Raw genomic sequence first — 14,671 nt, 5'->3', positions numbered from 1 at the left:
TTGATCTCTTCTGTGTCACCCACTGGCTGAGTCCATTTCAGTAACTTGCTTAGTTTTTTCGTTAAGTTTGTAATTGGTAAAATACTGGGTAATACCTCAGTAAATTCATCTAAGAAACTTTGGCTTACTTGCTTTACAGAGTTAATAGTCGCTAAATAATAGCTGTACTTTTTCATACAGCAGTTTGCTTTCTAGAACATGTTGATCCAGGCCACCATGGATTTCAGAAATGTTCCATGCGCGTGTTTTTGGTCTCCCTGCAGTGTAAGTCTAGAATGCTCCTCAGAGGACGTTGACCGCACCTTTGTTCCCCATGAAGACCATCTGCACGGGTCCGAGGGGATGGACAGGCCGCCGCCCTCCCGCCGGCCCCCCCTGGGAATGCCTGCACAGCCCGCCCCTCGAACCGTCACGCCTGAGGAGATGGCCTTTGTTAGGACCTGTCTCCAGAGGTGGAGGGGTGAAATTGAACAAGACATACAAGGTTGGCGCTTTCAGTCTTGCTGGGGACACTGTCTTTTCTGTTTGCTTGAGTGTTTAGAAGCCAGGCATCTTGGGTGCCCTTTCCACCATTACTGTGCATGAATTTTGGCCTGGAAAGTGTTACTTTTTTGCCCTGTACAATTGGTTCATACCATGTAAATTGGTGTATACAGCTGTGGAAAGCTGTATAAAATCTCTGGAAATCTGCAGATGTTTAGAACTCATCATCACGTTTACTGAGAGTAACTGATCTTCCTTCCTGTGTCCTCCCTGTCTCCTTCCTTTCCTTTCCTTTCCCTTTCCTGGCTTGTTTCCCTTCCTTCCTCCCCGCCTCTCCCCTCCCCTCTCCCGCACTCCGTTCTGCTCCCCTCCCTGCCTGCTTTCTTTTGGTGTTTTTGACTACATCTTGCTGACCTTGAACTCACTGCGTAGCCCAGGCTGTCCACGAACTTAACTGATCCTCCTGCCTCCGCCTCCCAAGGGCTGGGATTACAGGCGTGCACCACCAGGCCTGACTTGTGCTTACTTTCTTTTTGTCTGTCTTTGTTTCTTTCTGTTTGTATAGTGGCCTTAAACTCATGGTGAGTCTGATGCCTCAGCCTCCCACGTGTGTGCCATCAAGCCAAGCCTGCTGTCTCTTTCAGGTCCCATGGCTGGAGCCTGTTTCTGTAACCTGAGCAACCCACTGAAATTTCTTCTAAATGCAAACGGTTGCTTCCTTCAGAAATTTTGATACTAGACAGGTGCGGTAGCTTGTAATTCCAGCACTTGGGAGGCCATGGAAAGAAGATCATCGTATGTTTCATGCCAGACTGAGCTACGTAGTGAGTTTAAGACCAGTCTGATCTGTGTAGTGAGACCCTGTCTCAAAAAAACCAAAAAAAAAATTTTTTTTATACTGATTATAAAAGTGGTCTACAAAAGCTTAATACAGTGGATTAGCAGCTTTTTTATGACTTTTTAAAAAAGCCTTCATAAGTAAAAGCAGTAGTGGATTTAAAACTCTGCTTTGTGGTCCATGGTGGAAAGTTGGGATCCTTAGAACTGGGTGTGTCCATAAGCTGCTCTCTGCCTAGCTGAACAGCTGCATGACGTGGACTGTGAGAATTTTAAGTGTTCTTTTTTCACAGACTTAAAGAGTTGTATCGCCAGCACCACGGAGGCTATTGAGCAGATGTACTGTGACCCTCTCCTTCGCCAGGTAGAGTACACGGTGGTGGGGAGGCGAGAGCCAAGACCGGGCAACGGCAGATACGAGGGAGTGTGATAGCCTTCTGGGAAACCAAGTGCAGTCTTCCTGCGATACAGGAATAAGCCTAAGCTTTAGTAATACATGTAACGAGCAATCTGTTGTTCCTTTAGTTTGGGTTAAAAGCAGCAATGCTGTTTGCCTGCAGTAGAATCTAAAGCACCCTTACTTTCTTAGTTTCTTTGGTACTTTTTCATAAAGTAGAAAGGTTTACTGTCAGATAGCAATAAAAATTTCTCACAAATTGGGAATGCAAGTAGTGCAGTGGGAAAGCTGAGCCAAGAACTGGGTATCCACTCTTCCCGGAAAGCCCTGGTCAGCCAGGGAGGGTGATGGTCCCCGTGATCCCAGTCCCTGGGAGGCTGACGCAGGACGATCACCTGGAGTTCAAGGCCAGAGCACCGTGGTCCTTTGTGATCCGTTGGCATCAGGCATTCAAGTTTTATTTCTCTAATAACTTAAGCCTTCAAATGTGGCGGCACGGAAGTTCCCATTGTCCACACGGAGTTTTATTCAGAGCAGTGTCACACCGTGGCATGCTAGGGTTGTCTGTTCTGTCACTTAAACGTTTGCCATCCGTGGGAACATGCCAAAGTAGACATTTAAATCTGATTGTATAACTGGCTTTCCTGTCTTTCACTGGGTTTACTTTTGGTTCTGTTTGGTCCACATTGAAAACAAAGTATTTCCTTTTTAATTGCCAAAAGAATGAAGTTTGTAGACCTGGTCTCCACCCCAGATAGGTGACGGTCGTAGACAAGAAGAATTACAGGGTGCGTGTGACTGGTTAATAATGAAATACGGTAAATTAAATTTTGGTACCAAGTAAAATAGGCATAAAATAAGAGCTGTTAAACTTGTTTATAGGTCCCAAATAGGGCGAACATTTCCAAGGCTATTCTTAGACAATGAACTTTTGAGTTGGAAGGATAAATAAATGTAGGCTGTCTTTGTTTTAGATCGCTAATCATAGGAGTTCATAATAGATCCTTCAGAAAGGTCGTCTGGTTCACCGTCTGCTTTTGAGAGTCTAGAAATGGGAAATAATAAGTTCCAAGACGGATGTTAATGAGATGTTTCACGTGAGCCCTGTGCAGACACCACGCCCCGCACACACAGCCATTTTCCCGTTGGTGGTAGCCGCAGTCAGTGCTGAATTTCAGCCAGCTACACTCCATAATGTAACTAGCGGTTTCTCCTCTGGGTCGCAGGTGCCTTATCACCTGCATGCAGTCCTCGTTCACGAAGGACAAGCCAACGCTGGACACTACTGGGCCTACATCTATAACCAGCCCCGCCAGGTCTGGCTCAAGTACAATGACATCTCCGTCACTGAGTCTTCCTGGGAAGAACTTGAAAGAGATTCGTACGGGGGCCTGAGGAATGTCAGCGCTTACTGTCTGATGTATATTAATGACAAGCTGCCCCACGTTAACGCAGGTAAAAGTATCTTCACAGAACCTGGAGCCTGGGGAAATGTAAACTGTCCAGGGAGGGTAGCAGTCTCGTACTGCTTTTGAGAACGTTTGAAGTGTAACTTATTAGGTAATAGTGCATTTTAAAAGTTATAAAGAGGGGGCCGGGGTATATTCCAGTGGCACAGCGCCTGCCTGGCAAGTGCAATGTCCTGAGTTCAGGCCCTGGTACTCTCCCCTCAAATATATATATGTACAGTACTAAAGGAATAGAAAAATGAGTTTTGTTTTCCTGTGTCTAAATACATCTGGGGGAGTTTTGTTTTGTTTGATACACGGTCTTGCTATGTAGTTCAGGCTGGCCACGAACTCACTGTATAGTCCAGGCTGGCCTTGAACTCACAGTGATCCTCCTGCCTCAGCATCCCAAGTGCTGGAATTGTACGCATGTGCCACCACACCTAACCTTCTCATTCTTTTTAAAAACTACATGAAATAAATTATAGTCCATTTGACAGAATTATTTCATAATGTTCTGTTTCGTTTTTTTGAGACAGGGTCTTGCTTTGCAGTTCAGGCTGTACTTAAGTTCATTGTGTAGGCCAGGCTGGCCTTGAACTTGCAGGATCCTCCTGCTGCCACCTCCTGAGTGCTGGGACTGTAGGCATGCACCACCATGCCCAGCCTCATACTGCTTTCTGATAGCATGTGATTGTTTGAAACTCGAGGAAGTATACATGCTTGAAATTCATCAGGCTCTCTTTAAGAGAGATCTTATTGTCAGTAGATACAGTAGTTAAATTGGTAAAACTGTTAGCTTTGGGTCTGTTGATTTTCCAAATTTCCAAGAAAAATTCGATACACGCAGTGATTGGCTATGATTCCAGGTCCTCGCTCTCCATCCCTCGTTCACTTAACAGATACTTAGTAAGTGCCACCTACTGATGTGCTCGATACGGTTACTAATGTTCTCTGCACATTTACTGGCCTTATAGTGCTTTATTTCTGATGTGTATGTGTTTGTTGTTGTTGTTATTTAATTAGGGCAAGACAAAAGATGAAATGTGTTGCGTTCTTTCTGGAGAAAACTTTTCGGCTCCTAGAGAGCTTTTTCTGGAGTGAACGCTTTTTAAATTTATGTACTTAATGATTTCCACAGAGACCTCCCCAGATGAATCGGATCAGATGATAGCAGAACTGGAAGCCCTGTCTGTTGAACTCAAACATTACATTCAGGAAGACAACTGGAGGTTTGAGCAGGAAGTAGAGGAGTGGGAGGAAGAGCAGTCTTGCAAAATCCCTCAAATGGAATCCTGTTCGAGCCCCGCGTCCCAGGAATTCTCTTCTTCACAAGGTGCTTAGGAAGGGCGCTGTGCCGGTGACCTAGCGACAGTCCCGCTGCACCCCGCAGTCACCCTGTACACCTCAGTAACTGAGTGATGCCATGAATCCCCGACATCGGTTGTGTTTATGGTTGGTGTTGCACAACCTGGTAGAACACCTTGGAGTGGGATTTCTGATAGAAATTGTGGAAGAAGGGCCGGGTGTGCGGTGCACGCCCGTGATCGCAACACTGGGGAGGCCGAGGCAGGAAGTCAGTTCCCTGCGAGTTTGAGCCAGCCTGGGTTGCACAGTGACACCCTGTCTCAAAATAACAAAAAGAAATGATGCCACAAATGGTGACAGAAATGCTACCTGTGTTATAATAGGAGTAAGTAGACTTCATGAAAACTAACTTCCCCGGGAGATCTTCCTAGCAGCTGGTTGTTTTTAGGAAGTTTCCTTGGCACAAGGCAACACAGCAGAGTTGGGGGCACAGTAAATTTAATAGACTCTTCGGTGGAATTTTACCAGAGTGGCCGTTTCATGGAGTCGCTAGCTCCTAGGGGAGATTTGCACAGACTTGTAGAAAGGTGTAGAAGCAGGGTTGTGTTTTAAACTGGGTCTGTCCGCTTGCGTGTTAGCAGTGTGTGCTAACGTGTTCCTGTGCCTGTGTCAGAGCCCGCAGCAGCCCCTGCTCCCGGCGTCCGCAGCCTGTCGTCCGAGCATGCCGTGATCGTGAAGGAGCAGACCGCCCAGGCCATCGCCAACACGGCCCGCGCCTACGAGAAGAGCGGCGTGGAGGCAGCCCTGAGCGAGGTGAGGGGACCAGCGCAGGGGCCGCAGCGGGCCTCCAGCCACGGTGGCCACACGTCCTTCTCGCCTTTCTGTTGTTCCGCGTCTGCTGCATTTAACCAACCCCTGTTTATTTCTCCTCTCTCTTTCATACTCTTCCTCCCATTCTGCTGCCGCAGCTTAAAGAAGCTGAACCCAAGAAGCCCAGGCCCCAGGAAGCAAACCCTTCAGAGCAGTCAGAGCGGCCCCCGCAGGCTCAGGCCGCCGCCCCGCCTGGCTCTGAGGTCTCTGAAGTGGACATCCCCAGTGTGGGAAGGATTCTGGTTAGATCTGATGCAGATGGCTATGATGAGGAGGTACAGAGGCGCGGTGCGGCCAGTCGTACGTCTCCGCTTGTGTGATGACTGTTCCTCCTAAGGGGCCTGTCAGTGTCCAGGTTCCCTTTTCTTTAAAGACAGTTTTGTGCTTTGTGCTGCTCTCGTGTGTGTATCCGGACAAATTTAGGCTTATGTGTGATGTGGGGGCCTCAGAAAGGTGGGATTTCCTTCCTTTTTTTGGTGCTGTCAACAAAAGATTGCTTTCAAGTGTCAAGGGTATCTTTGTTTTTGGTATTGGTCCGTTGTGTTCCCTCCAAATAGAAATTTTTCAGCTGCCCAGTGAGCAGAATGGATGTGGATTAAAGTTGTTTTTCTCTTTTAATACTAGAGCTTTAGGAAGAAGCTGCAGAATACTAAGTTACTCCTTGTCTGTCTCCTTTTCATTGGCACTGCACAGAAACAATTAGGAATCTTCTCAGACTTTTGTTCTTTTCTTTGAAAGGTTTTAAAGGAATCATTTGTTTAGCTCCAAGTTTTCAGACTGCTCTAAGTGTGGTGTTCATCCTAGTAAAACTCTAAACTCCTTAAGAATATGTAAGTTGCGCACCCCAGATTACAGCACTAAATGATGACTCCGGCCTCAGACGCCCCTCTGGGAGCTGTCGTTTAGTTTTGAGCAGTGCCACGTTGGAGATACTTTTGCCCTGCGTCTTTCTTTACCTTGCTAAACCAGATGGAACGCGTGGTGTAGGAGTCCCTGGTTTGGGCAGGGTGTTGGCGCTGTGTCGCGGGACAGAGGCTGTGCATGCGTGTGGAGCAGGGCTGTGGAACTGACCTCCAGTGGTGCTGGCCAGGAGCGCTCCGCTCCGCTTCCCTGCTGCCCTGTTGCCTGCTCTCTCGCTCATGGTCTCCTTTTGAACCTTTCTTCTTCTCTTTTTCTCCCTGTGTTTTATGCCCTCTTGTGGTAGGTGATGCTGAGCCCTGCCATGCAAGGGGTCATCCTGGCCATAGCTAAAGCCCGTCAGACCTTTGACCGAGATGGGTCTGAAGCAGGGCTTATTAAGGTATCTCTGATTTTAAAATTATAATCCTTATAACCCAGGTGTCATAATATCGGGGAATAATTACATGAACTGGGGAGGTGGTCAGACTGTCCTTCATTGAAGTGACACATAAAAGCTGCTTTCCTGTCCAGCTAATGAACAAGCGGTCCCACAACACCCTGGGCTCCTCCTCCGTCCTGGTCAGCAGTGCCATCCTGTGTTGTACCTCATGTGCAGGGCCTATTGTGGTTCTTAGGAGACATTAGTCAAGCTATGAATAAGATTGTACCTTTATAATTTTGGAAACCTAAATATAAGAAAGTAGGTCTTGCTTTTTAGGGTATTTGAATAAAACTTAATGTACTTGAATACATTTGTATGGATTTTTTAAAAATTCCTGTCTTAGCTGTAAGACTATGCCTGTCACAATGACAGTGAAATTCTTTTTTCCAAGTGCAGAGTATTGAACTCAGCACCTTTACACTGATATCCCCAGCTATTTTTAAATTTTGAGACTGAGTCTTACTAAATTGCCAGGTTACCCAGGCTGGGCTTGAACTTCAGTCCTCCAGCCTCAGGCTCCCAGAGTGCTGGGATTACAGATACATGACACCATACATGCCTGGCCAAAACTAACTGCTTGTTTTTTCATGAGCCTCGTGAGAATGTTGTTTTAAATTTGATGTTTGGCCCTAGAATGCTGAGGAGTTGCATCCTTCAGGGTAGGCACACAACCCAAAGGTTCCTTCATTGTTCTTACAGTTCCTCAGTAAGAATCCTCTAGACTGACCGTGGAGGTGGGTGACCCTCTTTCCTCAGACAGGATCCTTCTGTACACGGGTTCGCAGTGCACCCTGTCTTAATATCTGCTGTCTCTCCAATAGGCGTTCCATGAAGAATATGCCAGGCTCTATCAGCTTGCCAAGGAGGCCCCCTCCTCTCACAGTGACCCGCGCCTTCAGCATGTTCTTGTCTACTTTTTCCAAAATGAAGCACCCAAAAGGGTCGTAGAGCGGACCCTTTTGGAACAGTTTGCAGATAAAAATCTGAGCTATGATGAAAGGTGAGAAGGGAATGCTCAGGCAGGCGGCCCCTCTCCACCTGGGCTTGGCTGGTCATCTGCACCCTTTCACTGTTGTCTGAACTTTGTTCTGCTCAGATCAATCAGCATTATGAAGGTGGCTCAGGCTAAACTGAAGGAAATTGGTCCTGATGATATGAATATGGAAGAGTACAAGGTGAGCCTCCCGTACCTTCGTTCCTGGGGATTGAAATGCAGGGCCTTTGCACTGAGCTGCATTATCAGAAATGTCTTCTGATGCTAAGTTGCCCAGGCTGGGCTTAAATTTATGACCCTCCTGCCTCAGCCTCCTGAGGGCTGGGATTACAGGTGTGTACCACTATTCCTGGCTTGTTTTTGTTTTTGTTTTTTAAAATCTACAAAGAAAAAATTAATTCTGGAGGTTAATGATGCCTGAGACAAAATTACAGTTTGTGTTACCACTGACTTACTAAAAAGTCTGGGAGCCAGGTGTGGCAGCGCATGCCTGTGATCCTGTCACTCAGAAGGCTGAGGCAGGAGAATTATTACAAGTTTGAGACCAGCCTGGGCTACCAAGTGAACTCAAGACCAGCCTGAACTGCATAGTGAGACTGTGTTTCAAAAAGCACCCCCAGCCCACCCCCAGACAGAGGCCTGAGAAAGGCTAGGTAAATGGGCATCTTGTCCTCCACACAGCAGGCCTCCCTCTGTCCGTCTGTCTGTCGGAGTGAGTCAGCACAGTACTGTATGTTTTCTACGAGCCCACTGAGCCTTGTCCTATTAAGTAAAATTCTGGGAATTTGTGTTTTTGATTTCCAGAAATCGTACTGTTTTTCTAATAGATATTGAAATCTATACAGCTACAGATTGTTTTTAAAAAGCCATTGTGCGCCATGCTAAACAGTGATTCTGCCACCACGGTGTGCTTACCGCACTTCTGAGCTTGTGGCTGCTTTGTGGACCCAGCCTTTCTTCTCGTCTTCCTCTATCAGGATGAACTCGTCAGTACTGGTAGTCCCTTTGAGTTAGCTCTGAGCGATGCTTTTGATTTTAATGACCCCGGGGGCTGTATCACTGATCTGCACCCTTCCCCCCACTACTTTTTAAAATTTTGTTTTGAGGTAGCATCTTACCAGGTTGCCCAGGCTGGCCTCAAATTTGGGATATTCCTGCCTCAGCTTTCTGAGTAGCTTAGATTACGGATGTGTGCCACCAGTCAGCTAAGGACTGAAGGCCTTTGATATGGAGGTTGGAACTGTATTGTAAAGCTTCTGTGAAACATTTCTGCTTCTTAGTTGAAGGAAGAGACTGAAAATTAAGGTGAATGATAGATTTTTATTCCTAAGGGCAAATGGACTTGTGTGAAATTGTAATACTTTGTGCATGGCTAGGTGAGCTTCATAAACATTTACACCTAATTAGAAGCTTGCAGTGGAGGAGGGTGTGCAGCACCGAGTTATGGGAACAGCTCGTTAATGACAGCCCTTCCCTTTCAGAGGTGGCATGAAGATTACAGTTTGTTTCGGAAGGTGTCCGTGTACCTCCTGACAGGTCTGGAACTCTACCAAAAAGGAAAGTACGTGGGCCTTTTGTTTTGCTTAGGTTGTGGGTCAGGACAGTTACTGATGCCCTCCCAGGGACGCTGCAGTCACAGCCCGCACCCCTCCCGTGTCACGTGCACTGGTTTGCCTCTCTCCTTCCTGGGGTGTCACTCAGTTTTGCTCTGAATATTGCATGTTATTTTCATCGTTCAGCACACTGATTCATTTATTGTTTTATTGCTTTTTTTGTGTTTTTTTTTTTTTTGTCTTTTTCTTTTTTATTGGTACCGGGGATTGAACTCACGACTGCCTGCTTGCAAGGCAGGTGCTTATGCCGCCGAGCTAAATCCCCAGCCCCTGATTCATTTATTGGTGGAGAGGTAGACAGCACCCGATGTTCTCTGTGGGGAATGAGCATGAGCTTGGGGAGTGATTTTCCAACTTGGCATAGAGCTGTAGTCCAGTGAGCTGTAGTCTCTCTCTGTCTCTGTCTCTGTCTCTCTGTCTCTCTCTTTCTCTCTTTCTCTGCCTGTCTTTCTGAGGAGGGTTTGACTGCGGTTCAGCTGGCCTTGAACTCACGTAAGAGTGCTGGGTCCGGGCTGCACCTCTGCACTAGGAGTGCTGGCTAGACTAGACCTGGCCTAGTCTCCGTTTACTTTTAGAGATGGGAAAAACCGAGGCCCAGGGGAGTCTCCTGATGTGCCTGGAGTCTCTCGGCCCCGTTGAGACTGGCTGTTGGCCTGCAGACTTCTCCCAGTGGCCAGGCTGACTCTGTTTAAGGCTTTTCTGCGATTGCAGCCAACTAGGTTTTTGTACTGGGGAGTAATTGGGGCTAAGCTGTAGTTTGCGGCAACACAGAAGTCAGCTGCACTTGATTTCCCTTTTCCTTAGGTACCAGGAAGCACTGTCCTACCTGGTCTACGCCTACCAGAGCAATGCCGCTCTGCTGATGAAGGGGCCCCGCAGGGGTGTGAAGGAGTCAGTGATTGCTTTGTACCGAAGAAAGTGCCTTCTGGTTTGTATTATTTGTAATGCCTGGAAATTTTGATTTGTGTGTGTGTGTGTGTGTGTGTGGTAAATGCATTTCTGCTCTTTGAAACCGTGCTGATACACATTTAAAATAATTATCTCTAAGCCAGGCATGGTGGCTCACGCCTGTAATCCTGGCATTTGCGAGGCTGCGGCAGGAGGATCGTTGCAAGTTTGAGACCAGCCTGGGCTACAATGTGAGCCCAAGGCCAGCCTGAACTGCATAGCAACACCCTGTCTCAAAAAGACCCTGAAAAACAGGAAGAAAGAAAAGACTTTTTCTCCCAGAACTTTCATGAGCAGTTTACATTGCAGTGAGTTTTTGTCATGTTGCCTTAATTGAGTATCATTCTTCTTTAACCCAAAGAGCAAAGAGTCCACCGTCCTGTCCTCTGTGCCGTTCCTGGGTGCCTGCACTGTCGCCTGCTCACAGCTTTTTACTAGGTCGTGAGTCGCTGAGCCCAGATCCTCAGCCAGCTCTTCTGGGTGTGGCATGTGATAAACATGTGATAAAGGCTGCTGAAGGGAGGTGTTTTTGTGGCTCCCTCCTAAGCTGGTAGTGGACGGCTTTACAGGCTTCTAAGAGGCTCCAGCTTTTAAAGGGGTAATGGTCCTACCTTTCTACTGGTGCACAGTCACACATGAGTGAAGACCAAGCCTAACCTGGCCTGCTTTACGTTTGACAGCCACAGGGGCGCACAGTCCTCACCCCGCCGCCTGCGCTGCCTCTGTCTTGCTAACACAGAACATGCAGCGGCTTCCCTCTTCTGATTTATACCATGACTCTTGTGTCAGTTTAAGTGTGGCAGGGTTAGCGTGAGAAGGCGTCGTGCATTGTGGGACTAAACGTCACTCGTCACACTTTGACTTTTTAAATCACCAAGTGCAGGCCGACATTTAATGTCGGCTCAGCTTCCGCAGCAGGGCGATAGAAGGATTTAGTTTTTGCATTGCTGGATGTCAGCCCTGCAGTGTGTTTCCCAGCCATGCAGTGAGCTTCTCTCAGTTTATTAAAAAGAAAGGCTTGTGCTAATATTGTTCTGACAATTAAATGCCGATACCGTGTACTCTTGAGTGAGTAAAGGTAACAGTACACAGCATATTATCTGTTATTACCCTCTTAATGTCTTGTTTCAAAAATTTGCTTTTTTATTCTCTTTAGAATAAAATAAGTAAACTTAGTCCCTCCATAAAGCTCAGCGTAGGCGTGCACTCCTGTAATCCCGGCACTCGGGAGGCTGAGGCAGGAAAAGGTTGAAGTTTGAGATCGAGCTACAAAGTGAGCTTGAGGCCAGCCTGGACTGCAGACCCTGTCTCAAAAAGACAAAAAAGGAACCTTGGTATCAGTGTATTAATAAAGGATTTTTTTTTTCTCCCTGGTACTGGGGATTGAATTCAAGAGGCCTTTGCACTGAGGAATATCACCAGCCCTTATGTTATTTTATGTATTTTTATTTGATTTGATTTTTTGAGACAGTCTAGCTAAGTGGCTAAATTTTTTAGACTGGGCTTGAAATGCAATCCTCTTGCCTCGGCGTCCCAGAGTGTTATGATTACAGATGTGGGCTGCCTAGCTTAATGCAGGAGATTCTGGTGCTCAGTGGAAAGCAAAAACCATTGAATGAAACAGAGAGAGTGTGTGTATGTTGTGTGTATGTGTGTGTGTAAGCAGATGTTAAGCATGACCTTACTTGTGGGTTTAGGCCAGTGGGTCATAGACGTGTTTACATTAAAATCATTTTTTAAGCTTTTATAAATCCTGCTCCCTGAGTTATTTTCATTATACCCATGTATCTGGGATGGGAGCCAGGCATCGGTGGGTTTCCCGGTCTCTGGTAATTCCAGTGTGCAGCGGAGTAGGGGAGCCATCTATTTAGGTTCTTGTTAAATAGATGCTGACCTTTTCAGACACCTTTTCTGCCTTCTGTCGGTAGGAGCTAAATGCTAGAGCAGCTTCACTCTTTGAAACCAACGATGACCACTCTGTAACCGAGGGCATTAATGTGATGAATGAGCTGATCATTCCGTGCATTCACCTCATCATTAATAACGACATCTCCAAGGATGACCTGGATGCCATTGAAGTCATGAGGAACCATTGGTGCTCTTACCTTGGGCAGGACATTGCAGGTACGTTGTTAGCACCTCCATAACTGCTAAGGTGCTCTGCATCCTAGAAGTCACAGTGGTCTGTCTTTGACAGTAGTCAGAGCACTTAAGGGAGGGAATCAAAGTCCCTAGCAGATAAGTGAATTAAATAAGTCTATGAAATGGGGTGAGTGCCTCGCCCCTGCGACCGAACTCCTGCTTACTCCTCTCAGCCTGGCAAGCCCCTGCATGGACAGCGAGTCCAGTGTGAAAACAGTCCGTTCTCCCCAGACTTACATCACCCCTCATCTGCCAAAATCCCTTCATGCTTAGTATGTTTCCTTTTAATAGCATAAGTTATTTATACCATGGGTTATCTATAGCTTTATTTAATGCCATTGTACACATTGGTATATTTTAAACATGTGAAAGACAATAGCGTTATTATATATATGGTACAGAGTAGCACATGTACCTTTTCCAATATTAAAAAAAGTGATCAGAAGACATATCCATGAAGAATCAAATGCTTGACATCACTGTGCCAGCATCAGATAGATGAAAGCAGTGGCCTAAAGCTTTGCTCTGTTGAGCAGGCAATTCCTTGTTCCTGGTCGGCATAGACATATCATTTGTAGTTAGCAGGTCAGAATAATGCTTTGCGCTGTGAGGCTGAGTAGCAAGCCGTTTGAAGCTCTTCTGATACAGTTGTAGGCTTATTAGTTTTTATACAGTGATCCATTCAGCTGTACATGTAATTATCCATTTTTCCTCTACAGAAAATCTGCAGCTGTGCTTAGGGGAGTTTCTGCCCAGGCTTCTGGATCCTTCCGCAGAAATCATTGTCTTGAAGGAACCACCAACCATTCGCCCTAATTCTCCTTACGACCTTTGTAGCCGATTTGCAGCTGTCATGGAGTCAATTCAAGGGGTTTCCACTGTGACAGTGAAATAAGCACCTCCCGTGCGAGGCCCACCGTGCTCTCCGGTTGCCTGCTTGTAGCGCAGCAGTCTGTCACCACAGCGTTCTCGGGGAGAGGATTAGGTGGGTAAGTGAGGCTCACCGCCACACCCCCCTGCTGCCTGTTTCAGCAGGGCTAAAGACAAAGTTGCACTTTGTAGGTTCAAAGTTAGAAAAGCTGTTCACTTGTAGAAAAGGCAGGAAGCAGTGTGGTGTGCTGAGGTCTTGAATTATGCCTGAAGACCTGAAATGCCTTGAAGCCACACGCTTGGGCTTTCTCTAATCCCTTCACCGCTTTTTAAATTATCCTTCAGGCATAAATATTTTTGACAGCAGACTAGAAGAGTGACTCCTCAGAACCTGACCCCATGAGCAGCTCCTAGTTATTTCACCAGGTACAGATGGCATTTTAAAATTCGGAATCAGGAGAGACGAGGAATGCAAACCCTGCCTTGCTCTTGATGAGAGGAGAGCACAGCGGGCTTCTGCGAGCCCTCGTGGGTGGACGTAAGCTCGCGTGGCAGGAGGTCTGGAAGGTCAAAGCTGCACCTCCTTTCTTGTGTCTCCTGTGTTTTTAAATAAGTCACAAGGCCTCATTCGCAGGCCTGAGTAAAGGGAAGACTGCAAGAGCTTTGGACAGAACAGCTTTGTGCAGGTCGGCTGACGATGGCGTTGTAGTACATTCAGGCAGAATTCTCCCCTCTCTGAAAATTGTCGGAAACAGATGTCTGAGGCCGCTGGCTGCCCGGTAGAACATTTGATTCCCCCTGTCCTTTTTTGGTTTTAACAAATCAGGAATATGGATTTGTAAAAAGAAGAATATATATATATATATATGTATGTATATGTATATGTATATTTAGAGATAAAACTACTTTTAAAATACTTCTAACTGGGAATTACGTTTAAACCAAAATTTGATTAACACAGGAAACACGGGAAAGAACAACACTTGATACAACTATGCAGATTTTATAATGTGCAATAAAAGTATTTGTTTTACCTTTGGTGTACAGTCTGGTCCTTATTTAATGTGTATTTTTCACTTGGGAAACGGATGGACTGAGTAGGCATTCATTTGTTCAGACTTTTCTTTAAAAGAAAAAAGCATGTTAAAGGACTGAGAAGTTTGATAGAACTGAAGGTACCTTCATGTCCGAGAGCAAGTGATAGGAAATTCCTTAACAACAGCTAGTGCTGACTGATACCCTTCTTATCTGATTGATTTGCAATGTATTGAATGTATCCACATTGGAACTTGTCAAGTTTTAGAATGTAAAAATGCAACAAAACAAAACAAAACAAAACAAAAAAAAGCAAGAAATTGTCCCTTTAAGCTGAGTTCCTTTTTTTTTTTTTTTTTCTTCCTTAAACTACTGGTAGGTCAT

At 46.1% G+C, this 14,671-nt stretch overlaps 1 protein-coding gene across 10 annotated transcripts in view; it reads left to right on the top strand.

The window, feature by feature from the left end:
* Positions 1 to 14,285, top strand: part of Usp28 (ubiquitin specific peptidase 28) — a 62,394-nt gene extending 48,109 nt beyond the window's left edge. For 5 of the 10 annotated variants that reach the window (XM_063255786.1, XM_063255785.1, XM_063255783.1 and 2 more), the window contains 13 exons: positions 264 to 484; positions 1,614 to 1,684; positions 2,944 to 3,172; positions 4,307 to 4,501; positions 5,147 to 5,286; positions 5,442 to 5,618; positions 6,548 to 6,643; positions 7,507 to 7,685; positions 7,782 to 7,860; positions 9,161 to 9,240; positions 10,097 to 10,220; positions 12,169 to 12,364; positions 13,102 to 14,285. In XM_063255786.1, coding sequence (XP_063111856.1) covers positions 264 to 484; positions 1,614 to 1,684; positions 2,944 to 3,172; positions 4,307 to 4,501; positions 5,147 to 5,286; positions 5,442 to 5,618; positions 6,548 to 6,643; positions 7,507 to 7,685; positions 7,782 to 7,860; positions 9,161 to 9,240; positions 10,097 to 10,220; positions 12,169 to 12,364; positions 13,102 to 13,277 — 1,963 coding nt within the window. In that variant the 3' untranslated portion in view covers positions 13,278 to 14,285. The remainder of the gene's footprint in view (positions 1 to 263; positions 485 to 1,613; positions 1,685 to 2,943; positions 3,173 to 4,306; positions 4,502 to 5,146; positions 5,287 to 5,441; positions 5,619 to 6,547; positions 6,644 to 7,506; positions 7,686 to 7,781; positions 7,861 to 9,160; positions 9,241 to 10,096; positions 10,221 to 12,168; positions 12,365 to 13,101) is intronic. The other 5 variants (XM_063255788.1, XM_063255787.1, XM_063255790.1 and 2 more) reach the window with 3 other exon arrangements.
* The last annotated feature ends 386 nt before the right edge of the window (positions 14,286 to 14,671 follow it).

The sequence above is a fragment of the Cavia porcellus genome, unplaced genomic scaffold (genome assembly GCF_034190915.1).
Source record: "Cavia porcellus strain 051 isolate PalLab524CR breed Dunkin Hartley unplaced genomic scaffold, mCavPor4.1 scaffold_9, whole genome shotgun sequence".
Classification (NCBI taxonomy): Eukaryota; Metazoa; Chordata; class Mammalia; order Rodentia; family Caviidae; genus Cavia; species Cavia porcellus.
This window is presented reverse-complemented; position numbering and strand designations above follow the sequence as displayed.